At 39.4% G+C, this 20,768-nt stretch overlaps 1 protein-coding gene across 1 annotated transcript in view; it reads left to right on the forward strand.

Annotated features, from left to right (window-relative positions):
* The window catches only part of LOC102871467 (microtubule-actin cross-linking factor 1-like), a gene marked incomplete at its 3' end in the record, with an annotated part of 301,457 nt that overhangs the window by 250,701 nt on the left and 29,988 nt on the right, over positions 1–20,768 (forward strand). The window contains 18 exon segments of the mRNA XM_006886487.1: positions 1,041–1,163; positions 1,261–1,362; positions 2,317–2,418; positions 2,527–2,700; positions 2,794–2,949; positions 3,083–3,280; positions 3,825–3,953; positions 5,200–5,373; positions 10,039–10,194; positions 10,303–10,509; positions 10,629–10,748; positions 11,170–11,339; positions 12,485–12,644; positions 14,380–14,574; positions 15,043–15,171; positions 15,937–16,080; positions 16,575–16,763; positions 20,602–20,722. Coding sequence (XP_006886549.1) covers positions 1,041–1,163; positions 1,261–1,362; positions 2,317–2,418; positions 2,527–2,700; positions 2,794–2,949; positions 3,083–3,280; positions 3,825–3,953; positions 5,200–5,373; positions 10,039–10,194; positions 10,303–10,509; positions 10,629–10,748; positions 11,170–11,339; positions 12,485–12,644; positions 14,380–14,574; positions 15,043–15,171; positions 15,937–16,080; positions 16,575–16,763; positions 20,602–20,722 — 2,749 coding nt within the window.

Genomic DNA, 20,768 nt, shown 5'->3' on the forward strand with positions numbered 1-20,768 from the left:
TTAGAGAATTTCTTCTATTTTGTTTTTGACAGTTAATAGAATTTTTTTCACTTTAAAATAATACTTAACCATTATTAATATCAATTAATTAAATTAATAATAATTAATACATTACCAGGAATGGGAGGGTAAACCAATAACGAGGTAGTAGACTTAGTGTAAGGGAAGCAGTTCACAGTATGGAGATGGTCACCCCAAAATGACCAGGGCAGAAGATACTGAGCAGAGCAGTAAACTAAATGGCGACTGTGCTCATCATGAAGGAGCCCTGGTGGTGAAGTGCATTGAGTCAGGCTGCTAACCAGAAAGTCAGCACTTCAGTCCAGCAGGCACCTGCAGGAGAAGGGGCAGTCCTTGCCCAGTAGACGTACAGCCTCGTCCTGCGCCATCCACGTTATCAAGTCTAACTTTGACTAAATACTTCTCACTTTATCTTATTTAGCACAAGCTAATACTGTATTGATGTTATCTGTCTTATGTCTTATTTTTATTTCAGAAATTCTCCTCCCTTCCATCTCCATCGTTGTCAGTCCATAAACTACCTTTTAAGAGCTGAAGGAACACTGTCTTCAAGATGATCTAATCTGTTTGACTCTTTTTTTTTCCTCTTTTTTTTCTGTTTGACTCTTACGATCGTCATCTCTCAGGTTTTAGATTTGTCGCTTCTATTATTTGACATACTCCTATGTAGATTTTAATCCCCTTGGATATAGCAGTTATCCCTTGCCTCTTTCCAGAGGTACTGTATACTTGACAAATGCTGAGCAAAAGGAGGGCATGAGCTCACTAGAGACGCTCACTGCCATTTTCTCAATAAGAAAATAACTACTCAGGAATGTGGAAACCTTCGCAATCCAGACAGGCAGTGCGTTAAGAATATTCATTAGCTTTTTGCATCTACTAAGATGGGGGGGAAAAAGAATATTGATAAGCTTTTGTGAAATTGACAGTTTCACTGGCCAGCTGAATTGCATTTACAAAGTTTGGGAAGTTCTGTTCTGCTTTCTGTTTTGGCTTATGCTTCGTTCATTTACTTGTAGACCATTAAGGAGGAGACAGATGGTTTGCATGAGGAGCTGGAGTTTATTCGAATCCTTGGAGCAGATTTGATTTTTGCCTGTGGGGAAACTGAGAAACCTGAGGTGAAGAAGAGCATTGATGAGGTATGGAGAGATGCGTAAGGAAAGCAGATGAAATTCACGCCGACTCAGGCTGAGGAGTGGCGTTAGGAATTTTAGAATCTGGATGTTTTTCTTCCAGATGAATAATGCCTGGGAGAACTTAAACAAAACATGGAAAGAGAGGATAGAAAAACTTGAGGATGCCATGCAAGCTGCTGTGCAGTATCAGGACACTCTGCAGGTGAGAAGCCCAGAAGTGATCACTGAGGAAGTAAGACTTCCTCTGTGTTTTTTAGTACAGCAGTGGGTCACTTCCAGAAGACTGCTACATTCTCCAACCTAAGAGAGTGCTGTTTCCTTATTGTAGCCAAAGTTTTTCCACTTCTACTGAGAAAAGCCCAGACAGACACAGATCCAAACTTTTATTCTTCTTGTCATTTTTATCATCACTGCATGCTTATTATACCTGTCCTTGTGGTGGCTACAAAGTGAAGCCGGCCTTGCCCCTCAAAGGTTCCCAACCTCCCTTAGTTATCTTAAAGCATAAGTTGGCACATTAGTTTTGGAATATCATCGGCTTGCTAGCTGGTAATGAGAAATAGTAACCATTATTCACATTTAATATTTCCAGAGAGGAGTTTATTTTGGACATCATCCCTATGATGTTGGCTCAGTTCTTGAATCTCTCTGTTACTGGAATAAAGATCATTATCCCTTAACCTCTGCCCCCACTTAAAAACAGAAACAACTAACAAAGTGAGCTCCCCCTTAAATAATACTGTCTAGCTTTATTTAAGTATTTTATCCTCTCATTTGAATATAGTTTGAGTGAAAGTTGACAAAGCAAATTAATTTTTCATTCAGCAGTTCATACACTTTTTGTTCTATGACACTAATTTCAGTACCCACAATGTAACTTTACTTTTTTCATTCTCTCCCTTGTAATTTTGATTTCCATAAATCCTTCTATATGTCTCTGCATCTTCCTTTTCTTTAGTGATAATGTGCTCATCTTCCCTTACTGTACATTGCCTTTCCCTTGAAATATATCTTTTTTAACTATTTATAATTTTTACTCCCACCTCCTTCCCTTCCCTGGGAGTGATTCTTTAGCTTTTTCTCTATTTTATACTAGCAGATATTGCTATTCTTCTCCTGACTTCTTTTATCTTCTGTTTGTATTTTTTTATTTTAGGCTATGTTTGACTGGCTAGATAACACTGTGATTAAACTCTGCACCATGCCCCCTGTCGGCACTGACCTCAACACTGTTAAAGATCAGTTAAATGAAATGAAGGTTTGTATCTGCGACTGACCTGCTGCTTTGGAAAAATAACTGCTTCTCTGGGCTCCTTTAATTTTTCAAAGCTTGGCTCAGTGTTAACATTAAGTATGTCTTTGATAGGAGTTCAAAGTAGAAGTTTACCAACAGCAAATTGAGATGGAGAAGCTCAATCACCAGGGTGAGCTAATGTTAAAGAAAGCAACTGATGAAACAGACAGAGACATTATACGAGAACCACTAACAGAACTCAAACACCTATGGGAGAACCTGGGTGAGAAAATTGCTCACAGACAGGTAAGGCAAATGGAAGCCTCAGAAATGATCTACTTACTGTCTCTTGTTTGCGGATTTCTTAATGGGCGTTCCCTTTATCTCTTTTTTGAGCAGCATAAGCTTGAAGGTGCTCTGTTGGCCCTTGGCCAGTTCCAACATGCCCTAGAGGAGCTAATGAGTTGGCTGATTCACACTGAAGAGTTGTTAGATGCTCAGAGACCAATAAGTGGAGACCCAAAAGTAATTGAAGTTGAGCTTGCAAAGCACCATGTAAGTGTTTTCATTTTCATCTCTTAGGTCTTATTTGCTTGAAACATATATGTTTCCACCAGAAACCTTTTGATGTACCACAAGGTATCAAGCTTGATACCAATACAGAGAAATTATGTTCAACATTTCTTAGGTTCTCAAAAATGATGTACTGGCCCATCAAGCTACAGTGGAAACAGTCAACAAAGCTGGCAATGAGCTTCTTGAATCTAGTGCTGGGGATGATGCCAGCAGCTTAAGAAGCCGTTTGGAAACTATGAACCAGTGCTGGGAGTCAGTGTTACAAAAAACAGAGGAAAGGGAACAGCAGCTTCAGTCGACACTGCAGCAGGTACGTGCATCATTGAAGATGAGTGGAGAGGGCTGTGTGCACAACATTGGAAGAAAGCCATCATTTCACAGGGAAACGTGGTGAGGAGTACAATCCTCTCTCTGTGTCCTGAGAGGACGGTCCACTGTATTCCAAGTCTTGTCTGGAAAGAACAGCTTTTCACTGGATCATTTGGGGTCTTTATTATTATTTCTTTATAGACCAGTATCTTTTAATTATTATTTAAAGTTAATAAAGCTTCCTTATCCCAAAGTTTTCTCACAAATTCAGATAATACTTGGGATTAACTCAAGTACATATTCAACAATACTTAGGTCAGTTAGTCAACTTGTATCAGTTTTCTATAATGTTACAGTTAAAGGATTCTACTGTATTCTGACAATGATTAATAGATTAGCTTCATGCTAACTCAGTATTGAAACAGCTATGCCTGAGCCAAGTCTTAGGTTCCTCTCTTACAACAGTCTTCATGTGATCATTTAGAAAGTTTGCTTTTGAAGCTCGGAATTGACTCCTGACTTTGCTTATATGTCTTTCTCAAAAGGCCCAAGGTTTCCACAGTGAAATTGAAGATTTCCTCTTGGAACTGACTAGAATGGAAAGCCAGCTTTCTGCTTCTAAGCCTACAGGAGGACTTCCTGAAACTGCTAGGGAACAGCTGGATACACACATGGTAATGGCCAGTTCTTCAAACTGAATATAAGTAGCCAGTGTCTATTAGGAACTGCTTTTTAATTCCTCTGGGAAATCTATCTTGGAATCTACAAAGTACCCTAAATTTTTACTCACAATTGATGTACAAACTGCATATTGCTTATTCAGAGTTAATACCTAACTATAGACAACAGTAGTCACAAGGAAGGGTCAAATGGAAATACACTGGTGAATTGGTAAATTTGTTTGTTTTGTTTTGTTTTGTTTTTTATGGTGAGAAAAATTTATTTCATTTAGAATTAGCCCGCTGGACTCAGTTTAGATGATCCCAATTTTGTTGGCAACATCCAAAGCATCATAATCAGGAGCAAGTCGAACATAGGCCTTCTTCTCTCCATCAGGCCTAATCAAAGTGTTGACCTTAGCCACATCAATGTCATAGAGCTTCTTTACAGCTTGTTTAATTTGGTGCTTATTGGCCTTGACATCCACAATGAACACAAGTGTGTTGTTATCTTCTATCTTCTTCATAGCTGACTCAGTGGTCAGGGGAAATTTGATGATGGCATAGTGGTCAAGCTTGTTTTTCCTGGGAGCGCTCTTCCGGGGGTATTTGGGCTGCTGTCGGAGTCTCAGCGTCTTAGGCCGCCGGAACGTGGGTGACGTGCGGATCTTCTTTTTTTTTTGGCTGTGGACGCCCTTCAGGACTGCCTTCTTGGCCTTCAATGCCTTTGCTTTGGCTTCGGTTTTGGGAGGGGCCGGGGCTTCCTTCTTCGCTTTCGGCGCCATCTTCGTAGAAAGGTGAATTGGTAAATTTGGGTTGAACATGAGTAGTACAAGGATAGTGACTTGATGGTTAGTGTTAGAGCATCAAGAAGATTAATATAAAACACAGACGTGGTTGCCTTTTTAAAGAAATCTGGATGAGTTTTGTTACTCCAATAAATAATGACAGTATTTCAAGAAAACATACTGATAACAAAAAAGCAACATAATTTTAATGTAAATCTATTATGAAAAGGGGAAATAAATTATTGGGGTCTGGCTGATTTCTCATCTAAAGAAAAGGGGGCTTTTTTTCCATTAGTAACAATTGTTTTCATATTAAAGAATAGTAGCCTTTATTTCATGTTAGGATCCTTTGATCTAGATGAGACCTTTGTAGACTTACTCAGGCTATACTACTAAGTCTGTGCGTGGCTATCTTCCAGGGAATTAACCTAAAGAAATTTGTGTTATTGATATCTTTACTACTTTTCTTATAGGAGCTCTATTCCCAACTAAAAGCCAAGGAAGAGACTTATAATCAGCTGCTTGACAAGGGCAGGCTCATGCTTCTAAGCCGTGATGATTCTGGCTCTGGCTCGAAGACAGAACAGAGTGTAGCACTCTTGGAACAGAAGTGGCATGTGGTCAGCAGTAAGATGGAGGAAAGAAAGGTACTGTGATTAAATACTCTGAGTGATTACTATGTTTGAGTAGTTTGTTTGATGATTGACATGTAATTGCCATCTCTTTTCTGTGAAAATAAGACTCAATAGAAGTTAAAGAACTGATATCTTCAGAAATGGCTTCATACAGATAAGCTGTCTTCATTGCTGTAAAATTTCTATTTCCATCAGTGTGGCGTTGCCTGGATGGTTTTAGTTTCTGCTACTATTTCATATTTGTTCCTTTTCTACACCTACCAGTTAAGACTTTACTGTTTGTCACTACTCAGTGACAGATGGACATTCAAAACAAAACTTTGATTTTTAGTTCGTAACTCGGTATTGTACATAAAGTTTTTGAACCCTATGTCACCTAGTTGTGCTAAGAAATCTGGAGGACAACCACCTGGCCAACTGACTGGAAGAGATCTATATTTGTTCCATCCCAAAGAAAGGTGACCCAACATAGTGTGGAAATTACTGAACAAGATCATTAATATCACATGCAAGCAAGATTCTGATGAAAATTATCAAAAAAACAGCTAGAACAGAACATCAACAGAGAACTGCCAGAAGTGCAGTCTGGGTTTAGAAGAGGCCGTGATACTAGGGATATTGTAAGTCATATTAGATGGATCTTGGCTGAAAGCGGAGAGTATCAGAGGAATGTCTATCTCTGTTTCATTGACTATGCAAAGACATTAACTGTGTAGATTCCAACAAACTGTGGCTGACTCAGAAGAATGGGAATCCCAGAACACTTGATCATGCTTATGCGATCCCTGTACTTGGACCAGGAGGCAGTCATCAAAACAGAGCAAGGAAACACTGCCTGGTTCAAAATCAGGAAAGTTCTATGCCTGCCTCCATACCTTTTCAATCTATCTATGGAACAGATTATCAAGGAGGCTGGGCTCTATGAGGAGAAATGTGGCATCAGGATTGGAGATAGACTCATCAACAGTCTGCATTATGCAGATGACACAACCCTGATTGCTGAAACTGAGGGGGACCTCAAGCGCTTGCTCCAGAAGTTCAAGGACTGTAGCCTTTAATATGGATTGAAGCTCAACATCAAGAAAACAAACATTATTACCACTGGGCCTATTGGCAGCATCATAATAGATGGTGAAGAGATTGAGATTGTTAATAGCTTTAGTTTGCTTGGCTCCACACCAACACTCTTCATACCCGTAGCCAGGAAATTAAAAGATGAATTGCATTGGGAAAGTCCACTGTCCGAAACCTCTCCAAAGTACTAACAAGCAGCAGTGTCAGTCTGGAGACTAAAGTGCACCTGATCCAGGCCATAATCTTTGCATTTAACTTGCTATGCACCAGAAAGCTTGACAATGACTAGGGATGATAGGAGAATTGATGCCTTTGAGCTTTGGTGCTGGAGCAAAATATTGAATATGCCATGGACTGCTAGAACAAACAAGTGACTGCTAGGTGAGCAAACAGGTTCGTCCTAGAAAAGGGTGAACCAGGCTGCTCCTTTGGAAGCAAAGATTCTGAAGCTTCATTTTACATACTTTGGATATATTGCAAAGAGGGACTGGTCCTTGGAGAGGAACATCATGCTTGGGAGGGTGGAGAGGACAGCACAGAAGAGGAAGACCCTTGATGAGATGGATTGATTCAGTGGGGTAATGGTGGTAGGTGTGTCAGAGACAATAAGATAGGCAAAAGATAGAGCAAGGTTTAGGGCTATTGTACATAGGGTCGCTATGAGAGGTGACTCGATGGCACATAACAACAACAACTTGGTATTAGGAAGGTGGGGCAGAACATGCAGAGAGTTAGAATGATTTCTAGTTTAAGGGCTGTGTGTAAGGAAATTTACTGAAAATCAAGAGGAATGTATTTAATATGGTCTTTTCTCACCCTTTCTCATTAAGCAAATTATCTTCTCTTTAAAGGGAAGATTAAAGCATTTGTTTAAGATTTCTTAATATTTGTTTAAGTTTCTTCTATTGAGTACCAAGTTTCATTTTATTGTGTCCATCACATTAAATGTGGAATATGCGATCAAATCTGTTAGCCACACCCATTCAACAAATAACTGAGTATGTATGTACCAGGTGTAGTTGTTATGTACCATTAACTCAGCATCAACCAGTGCTGTGTGTCCTAGAAACACTACGCTATCTGGAGCCAGCCACGTAATGTCTGCTGGGTTTGGTTAAGCTATTGGAGCCACTGCACCAGTCCATCATTTTGGGGGGTTTTAAAAAATTTTTTTACTGAGATTTTTTTTTAACTGAGATTTTTAATGGAAGTGTACCATTCAGTCATTGTTGCACATTTTCCTAGTTTGCTTTAAGAAAATTCTTTCATTGTTGTACAGTTTCCTTCCCTTCCCTCCCACCCCCCACGTGCCAGTCCATCTTGTGGTCTTCTTTATTCAAGGATCCTCTGCTTTATCAAGCGTGATGTCTTTCCTGGGGACTCGCCCCTCCTGATAATGTGCCTATCATATGTGACATGAATTCCCATCGTCCTCTTTTCTAAAGAGCATTTTGACTGCACTTCTTGTTTGTTCTTTTGGCAGTCCACTGTGCTAGGGATATAGCAGAAGCAGTAAATGCTGCCTTAATGGAATTCAGTGAGCAGAAAAATGTAAAACAATCACACATCTAAATGAATATTTTTGAATAGGTATTTATTTCCTAGAATGCTTCTACATTGAGGTCTGAGAATTTTGTTCTATGAAGAATGACCAGAGAACCTGAGCATATGACTATTTCTCTTTCTGTTAAAATTTGCGTACTCACAGAGCAAATTGATTTTCCCTTAAAGCATGCATATACATTTTGTTGTATGACTTTAACTGTAGTATTCACAACAAACTGCAAATTCCCACATCCTCCCTGTAATTCTCATTTCCATTGATCCTATATTGCCCCTGCTTCCTCCTGAGGTGCCCTTTTGGCCTTACATGATTGATTCTTTTAAAGAGTGAGTGCCTCCGTGATGTTATTGTTCATTCATCTTACAAGCCTGTTATTTGTCTGAAAATTGAACCATGGGTCAGATTTGTTCCAGGTTTGAAGAGTGACATAGTCTTAGAGGTGACATTGTTTCTGTCAGACCAATAAGCCTGGCCATTTTCCTGTTTCTTCGTTTGTTCCACATTTTCCTGCGGTTTTTTTTCCAATACCTCTGCTGTGATTCCTTTTAAAGTGATCCGCAGTCCTCGCCAGGCACTATCTAGTTCTTCTGCCGAGTCTCAGGCTCATGAACACTGAGACTCTTGGGTTCCATTCGTCTTTTTTAAAAGACTTCTTCTAAGCAACTTTTCTTCTTTCTTTCTCCCTTGTCAGTTGTTGCTTAGATGACTGCCCACAAGCTTTTAAGAACCCTAGTCACTGTTCACCAAAGTAAGATGTAGAACATTGTGTATTCCAGTTATTGAACAATCTGTCATCTATAATTCCTGCAGAAGGCAGAGCTAAAACTGAAAAAACAGGCAGATTCTGGCTCATAACCAAGAATTTTCTAAAAAGTTGTCTCAGTGATGGAGTGGGCTTCCTCAGATATCATCACTGATGCTCTTCAAGCAAAAGTTGGGCATCAGGAAAAGCAGTTTTTTATTTTGCATGAATGTTATATCTTACGATCACTAAAATAGTATATGTGTATTAGGCTCTGTTAAAGACTGTATAGGTAAAAAAAATCCATAGTATCCTGCCTTTTAGGAAACTTACAGTATGTTTCTAAACATTTGCCTGACAGGGATTTGGCTTAGCAACTTGATTTGTTTAGATTGAGTGTATGTATTTTATAACATTAATATGTTTATACTGGAGTTTAAGGAAATAAAAATCCGGTAGAATGCGATCGACTAAAATTAATACTGGTTAACTAACACAAGAATACAACTTTAGAATTTTTTTTTCTGCATGTGAATAATTTTAGATGTATTCATTTTAACAACCTGTCATTATTTCAGTCTGCTTGATGTTAGACAGCACAAAGACAAAAGTCATCACCAAAATGTAGAAGTTTCTGCAGGACAGAGCTTCTGAATTGTGTGGGGTTGGGGAACTTGTAGAAAGTAGCACTTGCTCCTGAATGAGCCAGTGTTTTGCCCACTGTAATTTGGTTAATTTAGCATAAAAAAAAACAAGTTTTATCAAAATTTTGCCCAGAATTTCATGACTTCTTTCATGACCTTTTCTGTTTATAATGTAAGGCATAAATTTCAAACTAGGACATTTTCAGATTTCCTATTTTATGAAAACTTGTGTTGTAATATGAGAGCCTTGCACTGAAATATTTTTCACATAGTTATTAACTACTGTACAAAAAGTAAGATTAAAGGAATAGACTTTGCTCAAACTAGGTTGCAACCTGCAGCTGTCACCCACTAAAGGGTCTATTCCCTCAAGTTTGTTGGATAATTTTGTTCCTGTTCTTTGATATCTCAGGAAGTGGAAAGTGGCAGAAAAAACAGCTTAGATGCTTATGGTGCTAGTTTTCTTTTTCTATGTGTGTCAATTTGACACTGACATTAAATGTCCCCTTTTTTGCAAACAAGGCATGTTTGGAGACTGATTACACGAGGCTTCCTTTTTTAGAGGTCATTTCATTTGTTATACAATTCACATCTTTGTCCATGAAGCTATAATTCCTAAATTTGACTCTTTTTCTTTTTTAATTAAAATTCAGTCAAAGTTGGAAGAAGCCCTCAACCTGGCAACAGAATTCCAGAATTCCCTTCAAGAATTTATCAACTGGCTCACACTAGCAGAGCAGAGCTTAAACATTGCTTCTCCTCCCAGTCTTATTCTAAACACTGTACTTTCCCAGATAGAGGAACACAAGGTAACTATGACATTCTTAGATTTTATTGCCTCCCTTTTGAAAGGGTAGTTGAAGGCAGTGCCCATCTGCTTTGTCTTTAGTTTAAAAAGCACAATATCTTTCTCTCAGGTTTTTGCTAATGAAGTAAATGCTCATCGTGACCAGATCATTGAGCTGGATCAAACTGGAAATCAGTTAAAGTTCCTTAGCCAAAAACAGGATGTTGTGCTGATCAAGAATTTGCTGGTTAGTGTCCAGTCGCGGTGGGAGAAAGTTGTCCAGCGCTCTATTGAAAGGGGGCGATCACTCGATGATGCCAGAAAGCGAGCAAAACAAGTAAGTTATAGAAACTTCTAATTTATCTTTGTACTGCATGCACTGAGCCTCTGGAGTGGTTCTCATAAGAGTGTTACAGAGTTCATTCCTCTTATAACTTAATTTCTAACCAATTTCAGTTCCATGAAGCATGGAAAAAATTGATTGACTGGCTCGAGGATGCAGAAAGTCACCTGGACTCTGAACTGGAGATATCCAATGACCCAGACAAAATTAAACTCCAGCTTTCTAAGCACAAGGTAAAGCCGTTAACTACGCCTTAGCATCCCATTTTATTTCTAGACACAGTATTCTGTTCAAATAAGAATGATAGCAGTTAAGACAAAAGTCTTTTTGTAGGCTGACAGTTAAAAAAATGGGTCTTTTTTTAATAGTCATATATGTCTATATGTGGCATGAACAAAAATATCATTTATTTATTGCAATTTGAGTGAAAGTTTACAAAACAAATTGTTTTCCTATTCAAAGATTCATAGACATTTTCTTTTATAACATTCATTAGTATATCTAAATATAGTTTCGTTTTTCTTGTAACTTTGTTTTACGAAAGTAGTGATAACCATCCTGTATTTGATTATCAGCCAGAAGCTCCAGTATATTATAATCCAAGTCAAGATGTCATCTAAATTTTAGCTTCTTTGTTTCTTTTTTGAAACATAGGAATTTCAGAAAACTCTTGGTGGCAAACAGCCAGTGTACGATACCACAATCAGAACTGGCAGAGCACTAAAAGAAAAGACTTTGCTTCCTGATGATACTCAGAAACTTGACAACTTACTGGGAGAAGTCAGGGACAAATGGGATACTGTTTGTGGCAAATCTGTGGAGCGGTGAGCATAAATGTCCTCCTCATGAGTCTGTATGTTATTCTAAAAATAAGAGACTCTGTTACTGTATTCTTTATGGTGGTAGTAAAGCTAATGCATTATCAGCAGCGTTTTTTTCATACCTTCATATTGTAAGTTAGTTTGAAGAGTGTTATGCATGAAGATATTGGAATAGCATATATTAAAATAGTCATAATATACTCTTGATCCTTTTATTATGAAGAGGACTAAAATCATGCCAATAGTAATTGAAGATAAGTAATTGTCTTGTTGTACAGTCATCTGACCTTGTTAGATACTTTGAAAAGCTTTACGTGCATTATTTCATTTAACTAATAATATGAATTGGCCTTTACTGAGTACTTTGTACTCAGACATTGCGTGCTAGCCATTTAATCCTCACAACCACTGGAGTGGGTACTGTTATTATCCCATTTTACAAACGAGAAAACAAGCACAATGAGATTATTTAACTACTCTAAAATGCATTACGTTGTTGCTAAGTTGCAGATCTGATATTTGAACGTAGACAGTTTGGTTCTAATCACATCACCCACTGTGTACTACTGCCTTGTAGTTACTATCATAGCTCCAGGATTGTGTACTGTTTATACTTTTATAAGAAATGAAGTGACTGAGGTTCGGAGAGGTTAAAGGATATAGAGTCATACAAATGGTGTAGTTAGGAGTGGAACTCATATAATTACAGACCAAAACCATCATCTTCTATGCAAGGTGAATAACGTAATTAACGCAGACTATGAACTATAAGGGTATGTCCGTATTGGGGCTGTAAGCTGCTGAAGGGGCATCTTTACTTGTCCCTTACACTGTGCTTTATTCATTCTTGAGAGTGGTGTGATTACCTAAGTCTAGGTATCTCCTTAGTCACTTTTCTTATTATGATGATGGACATCCAATATATAATTTACATAGACAGATGTATTATTTATTTCTTATTTATACATATATATTTAATTGTATTTATTACATTCTTCAGTTAGTTATTTCTAATAGAATTTTAACTGTTCCAAAATGATGAGGCTCCTCTCTGCATAGGAATATGCACTATTCACTTTCAATAGTCTGATTTGTAGATCATTCCTAAAAGAATCTCTAAACATGGCAGGATTGTATGTTTTTCTCAGGCAGCACAAGTTGGAGGAGGCCCTGCTGTTTTCAGGACAGTTCATGGATGCTTTGCAAGCTCTGGTTGACTGGTTGTACAAGGTGGAGCCACAGCTAGCTGAGGACCAGCCTGTGCATGGGGACCTTGACCTTGTCATGAACCTCATGGATGCCCATAAGGTGAGAGGGCACGATTTGGGCTTTGTGGAGGGAAAGCTCCTTGGTCCCGTGTATTCTCTTCGGTGGTAACTGTGTCGGACTTTCAGAAAACTCTTGAAAAAGAGGAAAGCCCAGCATCCTGTGTTTCTGCTTTTTTTTTTTTAAATTTATTTTTCATTTCAATGAACATCTACAGAGATTTTGGAATTCCATTCATTCATTGTTGCACCCTTCTCCCTGTCCACCCACTTCCTCCACCCCACCCCCGTTTGCTCCTCTCCTTGAAAAGCAAAAGAAAAACTCCCTCATTAGTACACAATCCCCCCCCGCACATCCCCCAACCACATCCCCAAACCCAAATATAATCCACTCTGCAACCCTCATTCCATACTCTTACGATAAACATAATGCCCTAAAATATAATACTTTTAAACTATTCTCTCCCCCATAGACTTCAATGCCATAAACATATTTCATCCAGTTTTTCTCAGTCTTACCCCCACCCTGATGTCAGCCTCATTCTGCAACAGTGGCACCATATAGCATTTGTCCCTTTGTGACTGAAATACCTCACTCAGCATAATGTCCTCCAGGGTCACCCATTTTGAATAATATTGCATGAGTTCCTTGTTTTTCAATGCAGCATAATATTACATTGTGCGAATATACCACAGCTTCTCTACCCATTCATTTGTTGATGGACATTTAGGTTGTTTCCAACTCCTTGCTATTGTAAACAAAGCCGCAATGAACATGGGAATGCATATATCTACTTGGATGTCATTTATGGTCTCTTTAGGGTATATTCCCAGTAGTGGAATTGCTGGGTCAAATGGTATCTCTATTTGCAACTTTTTGAGAAAGCGCCACATCGCTTTCCACAGTGGTTGCACCGTGTTTCTGTTTTTAAGAGTGGCAACTTCTTGCTCTGTGTTCCTGCCAAAAGTGGTCTGATTCAAATTCTGAAATACATAATCTTCACTTTGAGATCTCATTTTTCTTGTTTGAGTCCAAAGTAAATTAAAAGTTTAGATGAATATCCTTAAAGATGCCCATGTCCAATGAATGCTCTTTTGTAACTGCATCTGAACCTAATACTATGCATGCCAATATTTAATGCACCTTCTGCTTCTTCTCAGGACCTCTGTAGCATAGTCCATTGCAAGTTGTGCTGCTAACCCCATAGGCTATGCACGTCGTTGGCAGCTTGAATCTGCCAGTGACTTGACAGGAGAAAGATGGGCAGTTTCCTCTTGTTATAATTTAGAGCCTCAGAAAACTGATGGAAGGTTGCTGTAAGTCAGAGCAGATTCAGTGTTTGCATTTTGATATATTCTAATAAAAATTACACCAATTGCCTATGGAACAATCCTTTTCTGTCATACAGGGTACTGTGAGTCAGTCGAATCCATGGCACACACCTGTCTTAATGTCCTTGGCCTTGAACTTAACATCATCATGATCGTATGTGCCTGTTATTACTTAACTAACATAATTCTGGAAATATTAGTATCATTACTCCCATTTTACAAATGAGGTCACTAGTACTCAGAGGAATTAAACCAGGCAGCATAAAATGCCTGAACCGACATTTAAATCTAGTTGTTCAGATTGTTCTTTTGTATAAATTGCCCTGGCCTGCCTTTGCATAAGACAGGATTGGAACCTACCACAGAAAATTGATTTAAATAATACCTTCCTCTGTGCTTTGGCTTTTCAGACAAACTCAGGCTAATTCCTCTATTTTCTCTTCTAGGTTTTCCAGAAGGAACTTGGAAAGCGAACTGGAACTGTTCAGGTACTTAAGCGGTCAGGGAGAGAGTTGATTGAAAATAGCCGAGATGACACGACTTGGGTGAAAGGACAGCTCCAGGAACTGAGCACTCGGTGGGACACCGTGTGTAAACTCTCGGTCTCCAAACAAAGCCGGCTTGAGCAGGCCTTCAAACAGGTAAGAGATGTGTGCTGGGACAACCCAATCACTTCTGAACCTAACTCCCTTTCCCCCCTCCCCCCACCCACTCATCCTGTACCTTCTGGGGAGCTCTAGTGGCATAGTCTGTGGCGAGGTGTGCTGATAGCCCACAGGCCAATTGTCTCCCATGGCCTTTGGGATTTAAGCAGATCCACTGTAATATACTTATTAGTGTTGCTGTTAGCTGTTCTTGAAATAAATATAGCAAAGTAAAAACCTGATACTCCATTTTACATGACTTTAATATTTATATTAGAAGACGAATTAATTGTTCCTTTTTAAAGGTCCACACATGATGGATAAACTCTGTGGGCCTTGGGTAGGACCCTCACATGTCTGTGACACACAGAAGAGCTCGAGCCCTGGCTGTTTACCTGGTGTGCCACAGTGTCTAGAAGCTCGGCTATGGAGAGAGGTTCAATCTTTTATGTTTGGTTACTTCAGGCAGAAGAGTTCCGAGACACAGTCCACATGCTACTGGAGTGGCTTTCTGAAGCTGAACAGACCCTTCGCTTTCGGGGAGCACTTCCTGATGACACAGAGGCTTTGCAGTCTCTCATTGACACCCACAAGGTAATCCAGTCCCAGGGTACACAGAGCTCTTGGAAACATTAGTCTTCCTGGGAGAAAAGAGCAAAACAAAGATGGGCCCAGATCCTTGGTCTAGCTGAAATGAGAGGGAAGTAAGTATTTCATAAAAATTATGTATGCTGTTTGTACAAATATCAAAGGATAAGGCATTCTACAAAGAAAAGAGTGAGTTATTCCGTCCCTGTTATCTGTCCCTGGCATACTCCTTTGTCTTCAGGCTCAAATCCATCCCCAGCAGTCACTTACCAAGCTGCACAGTCTAATGGAGTATCTAAGGCCTAATAAGTTGAGAAATATTCCTCCTTCAGTTTCTGTGTTAATTTTACTTTACCTATGAGAGATTTTAATCTTTTTTTGCCATTGTATTTTATTGTGGGTATTTTTAGAATATTGAAATGTTTTATAGCTACTGTTATATTTGTGTGGTAATATTACTGTTTTACAAATAGAAAAATGAGTCAAAACAAGGTTAATGAAGAAACTGAAACAAACTCATTGTAGGAAAAGAAGTATGCCTTTGCCCTTAGTCTGTCGTCATCGTGAAATCATTTATGTTTTACCCCTCACTTTCTCCATGGCTTTCAAAACTGGAGAGAAAACACCAGACACCCCCAAAAAAGAGTTGTAGGGAATCTTATGTCAACACCTGGAGAGGAATTAACACTAAAATTTCTATCTCTCAGTGTGAGCTAACAGTCCTGCTGGAGGACACTTCTTAAGATTTTTGTTTTCAAAATCTTTGTTTAGGAATTTATGAAGAAAGTAGAAGAAAAGCGAGTGGATGTTAACGCAGCAGTAGCAATGGGGGAGGTCATCCTGGCTGTCTGCCACCCTGATTGCATCACCACCATCAAACACTGGATCACTATTATCCGAGCTCGGTTTGAGGAGGTGAGTCACTGGTTTTAGAGAAAGACTACACACACCCAATAAAATGAATTTATATCAATAAAATACTACTAGTACTTTACTCCCCCTATTAAAAAAAGATCAGGAATCTTTGCTCATTGCTCACTCCTTGTGAATAACTCATCGAAAATTAAGTTAGCATTTTAGTAATCACTCTTCTTGGCAATGTGCAAAAGCCTGGAAGAATGGTGCTGGTAATTATTAGTGATGCTTTAATTATTTTCAAATGGATAAACTAGGTGTATTGTTTCTTTCTTTGATAAAAAGATCTGTAAATGTACTAAATTTTTTTACAGGGGCCCATTTCTTATTCCAGTTTTTATCCCAGTTCTCTCTCTGGGGTAAACTCCAGCCTCGTGTTTTTTGGGGTACTCTCTCCCTTAAATTGTCACTGTGAGGATCAGATGGGAAAGGCTTTGAAAGCACAGAGAGTCTGTTTGGCGAAGGAGTCAATACCTGCTTTTCTTTATGCACAGGTCCTAACATGGGCCAAGCAGCACCAGCAGCGTCTTGAAACAGCCTTGTCAGAACTGGTAGCTAATGCCGAGCTCCTGGAAGAACTTCTGGCATGGATCCAGTGGGCAGAGACTACCCTCCTCCAGCGGGATCAGGAGCCAATCCCTCAGAACATTGACCGAGTTAAAGCGCTTATTGCTGAACATCAGGTATACCACTCATATTTAGTGATAACTGGTGTTGCCTGCACTGGTCATGCAGACCGTTTCTGTTTGCCCAGTGTGTTAGTTTTTTATAGCTGCATAACACATTGTCACTGACTTTTCAGTTTGAAACAGCACACATCCATTATCTCACAGTTTCCATTGGTCAGAAGTCTGGACTTGAGTTGGAGTCTTCTTAGGGTCTTGCCAGATTAAAATCAGGCTTGTACCAGGGTCTAGTCTGGAGTTCAGAGTCTCCTTCCAGGCTCTTTGAGGTTATTTGCTGAATGAATTTGAGGTGGTAGGACTCAGGTCCCTATCTTCTTTCTGGCACTCAGCTACGTAGAGGACTCCCTCAGGTCTTCTTTACACATGGCCCTCTCACAGCATGGCACCTTGTGTTGCCAGAACTAACAAGAAAAACTCTTAGTTGCTGTGACAGTCTTCTTTATTTAATATAATGTAATCAAGGCAGTGTAATCTTTTCTTCAAAGCTTTCAGACTTACCCCATCAACTCTGTGTTCCTCTTAAGTTACTACCATTGTTCCCTCTTTCCTTTGTCAGCCTTATGTAAAAATAAGGCCTCAAGAATCAATGGGATACCAATTGACATGTTCTCAATAATAGAAACAGTCCTGGACATTCTCACCACTCTATGCCAGGAAATTTGGAAAGCAGCTGACTAACTACAAGTGATCCGTATTTCCGTTTCCAAAAAAGGTGATCCAACAGGATGTGGAAAGTATTGGACAATATAATTAATATATGCAAGCAAAATATTATTGAAGATCATCCACAAATTATTAGTACAGTGTACTGACAGAACTGCCAAAAGTTCAAGCTCAGTTTAGAACAGTCCGTGGTATCAGGGTATTGCTGATGTCAGATGGATCTTGGCTGAAAGGAGAGAATATTAGAAGACTGTTTATTTGTGTTTTATTGACTTTGCAAATGTATTTGACTGTGTGGATCATAAACTATGGCTAACCTTGAGAAGAACGGGAATTCCAGAACACTTAAGTTATACGAAATCTGTACCTGGACCAAGAAACTGTTGTCCAAACAGCAAGGGGAACACTTCATGGTTTAAAAGTCAGGAATGGAGTGCATGAGATCTATATCCTCTCTCCATACCTATTCACTCTGTATGCTGAGCAAATCTTTAGAGAAGCTGGACTTTATGAACAAGTATATGTCATCAGCACTGGAGGAAGACTAAGTAACCCAAGTTATACAGATGACACAAACTTGCTTTCTTAAAGTGAGGAGGACCTGAAGTGCTTGCTGCACTTCTGCAGATCAATACTACAGCCTTCAATATGGACTACATCCCAACATCAAGGAAACAAAAAATACTGGACCAACAAGCAGCATCATGAAAGATGGAGAAAAGATTGAAATTGTCAACAATTTCATCTTGCTTGAATGGAGTTGACTATGGAGTCAACACCCTTGCTGCATACCAGGAGTCAGGAGAATAACATTGGGAAAATCTGCTGTCAAGGATCTCTCCAAAGTCTTGAAGAGCAGTGATGTTAGTTTAAAGACTAAGGTGCGCTTGATTTAAAGTCACCTGCTGTGTGTCTGAGAGTGGCCCATTAATAAGGACAACTGGATAAGAATTTATACATCTGAGTTGTGTTGGAGAATAGTGCTGAGTGGACTACCAAAAGAACAAAGAGATATGTCTTGGAGAAAATACAGCTGGTGTGTTCCTTGGAGACAAAAAAAGGGTTGCTGTGAATCATACTTAATTCAACGGCACTTAACAAAAACAATCAAGGCAGTGACTATCTTGTTAAACAAACAGGTCTTGCTTTTGTTCACCTTTCTCTGGCCAAGGCCTGTTGTTTTGTTCCCATTCAGAAAGAGCTCTTACATGAATTCAAAGATAGGTTAAGGAAAAAAACACATCCAACTAGAAGAAATAAAGAAAAACTCAGCTGAACCATATGTTCTTTTGGTGCAAATATTACTTATAACAATGATAATTTACACTTAATACAAGTGTATATATTGCTTAGTTATAGACAATATCTTTTTAGTATATATGAATAATTATGCTCTGGTGGCCTAATGGCAAGAAACTGCACTGAAATTCTAAAGGCAGCAGTTGCTCTGCTGGAGAAGGATGGGCCGTCTCCTCCCATGTGGTTAACTGGCTCTGAAAATTGCTGGAGGGTCAGTGTTACAACATGAGTAATTATCCCACCCTGTGAGGACTCCCTATACTTTGTATCAGATTGACCTACTTGACTCCTTCCTGAGAAAATTTCCCTTCCTGGTTTGTGTCTTCACACTCTTCCTTTCTATGAACTCTTTTCTTCAGAGCTTCCAGACTTGTGCTCTCAACCTTGTGTTCCTCTTGAGTTACCATTGTGCCCTCCCTTCTTTGCCAGCCACAACTCCTCTATCTGCTCCACTCACTTTCCATTCACTCCCCAGACCTCTGACAGTGTCCCAGACAGCCTGCTAAGTTCAGCAGATGCTTCTCGGTGCTCAGCTTCTTTGACAAAGGACATAGTAGGTTTTTCTTTCCTTTTCAGAACTTTATTCTTTTGACTTCTGTGTCCTTTCAGCTTCTTATTTTCCTTCAATCTCTCTGACCATTCTTTCTAGATCTCCTCTTTAACTAGTACTCCTTTCTTTACTCACTTAGTAATGTTGGTGTTCCCCAAAATTCAATCCTTCCGTGTTACTCTGCTGACCTTTTCTAAAATTTTATCTAGTCCATCTGCTTTGGCCATCACCTTTAAATCCAAGGTCTCTCACATCTCCTTCATCTCAAGCACTGTCAGTTCCGAAAGTCCAAAAAGATTATATCAGGCACAACTCTGAAAGTTCCATTTTTTCTTTGCTTCCTTTCCTATTCCCACCTCTTCCTTCCAAACCTTTCTCTTACCTTTCTGTCCACCCAGTCACTCAATATAACAGCCTGTGATATATCTAGAACTTTCCTATACCTCTTGTTATTAGGTGCCAACAAGTCAGGAACAACTCATAACAACTCTAGAACAACAGATCTTATCTGTCTTATCCTGTGCCATCTTCATCAACTCTGACATACTATACCCCTTAGTACTAGTCAGTCAGTCTACAAACCTTTTCTGTCCTTCTATGCTACCACTCAGCTCCATCTTTCCTGCCCTGACTCAGGCTCTCAGTTTTGCCTGTTTTTTCAATGGCTTTGTAAGCCTCCTTCCACAGTTTTTTAACCCACTTCCACAGTTCCTAGACTGATAGCTCTAAAACACAGATCTGATCACGTCTCTACCTCAAACCAAAAGCTGTCATTTGCCGCACACTTCCTTTTCCCTTACCACAACCCCACCCCAAGAATAGAATCCCAGTCTATTGATCTGACAAAAGGCTTTTATGATCTTTCTCCTGCCTACCTTTCGAAACCTGTCTCCTGCTCATCTGATTGAATTCCCTGGCTTTGCCCATGCTATACCTTCTGCCGGACTTACCCTTCACACACTATTTGAAGGGCCGATACTTTACTCCTTAGGATTGAGCGCAGGCACCAACCTGTAGGCAGCCCTTCTTGCCACCTTGGACTGAGAGCAGCCCACACTAGGAGTACCTTTGACACCTGTAGCATTCACTGCTCTGACTTGCTGGTTTTTATCATCTAACTGTTTGAAGGTCTCTGCTTGAAGTCAAAGACCACAGCTTAATCCTTCAGGGATTGACGAAATGCCTTGTTTAATCATATTTCTTTAAAGATGAGAAAGTATGTGAGGGCATCCCCCAATTGATGAGAGGTTTGGCCTTTGTTAGTAAGAAGTTGTCTGATTCCAAGAAAACTCAACTCTTTTTCTTGCTGTTAATGTCTAACAGATGTTTATGGAGGAGATGACACGAAAACAGCCCGACGTGGACCGAGTTACCAAGACGTACAAAAGGAAAAATACAGAACCTTCCCATGCGCCTTTCATTGAGAAAACCCGCAGTGGGAGCAGTACGTTTCCAGCTCCTTCTGTTAAAATGCTTTATTGCTTTTATTT

The sequence above is a fragment of the Elephantulus edwardii genome, unplaced genomic scaffold, assembly GCF_000299155.1.
Source record: "Elephantulus edwardii isolate Elephantulus edwardi_28Jun2011 unplaced genomic scaffold, EleEdw1.0 scaffold00049, whole genome shotgun sequence".
Lineage (NCBI taxonomy): Eukaryota > Metazoa > Chordata > Mammalia > Macroscelidea > Macroscelididae > Elephantulus > Elephantulus edwardii.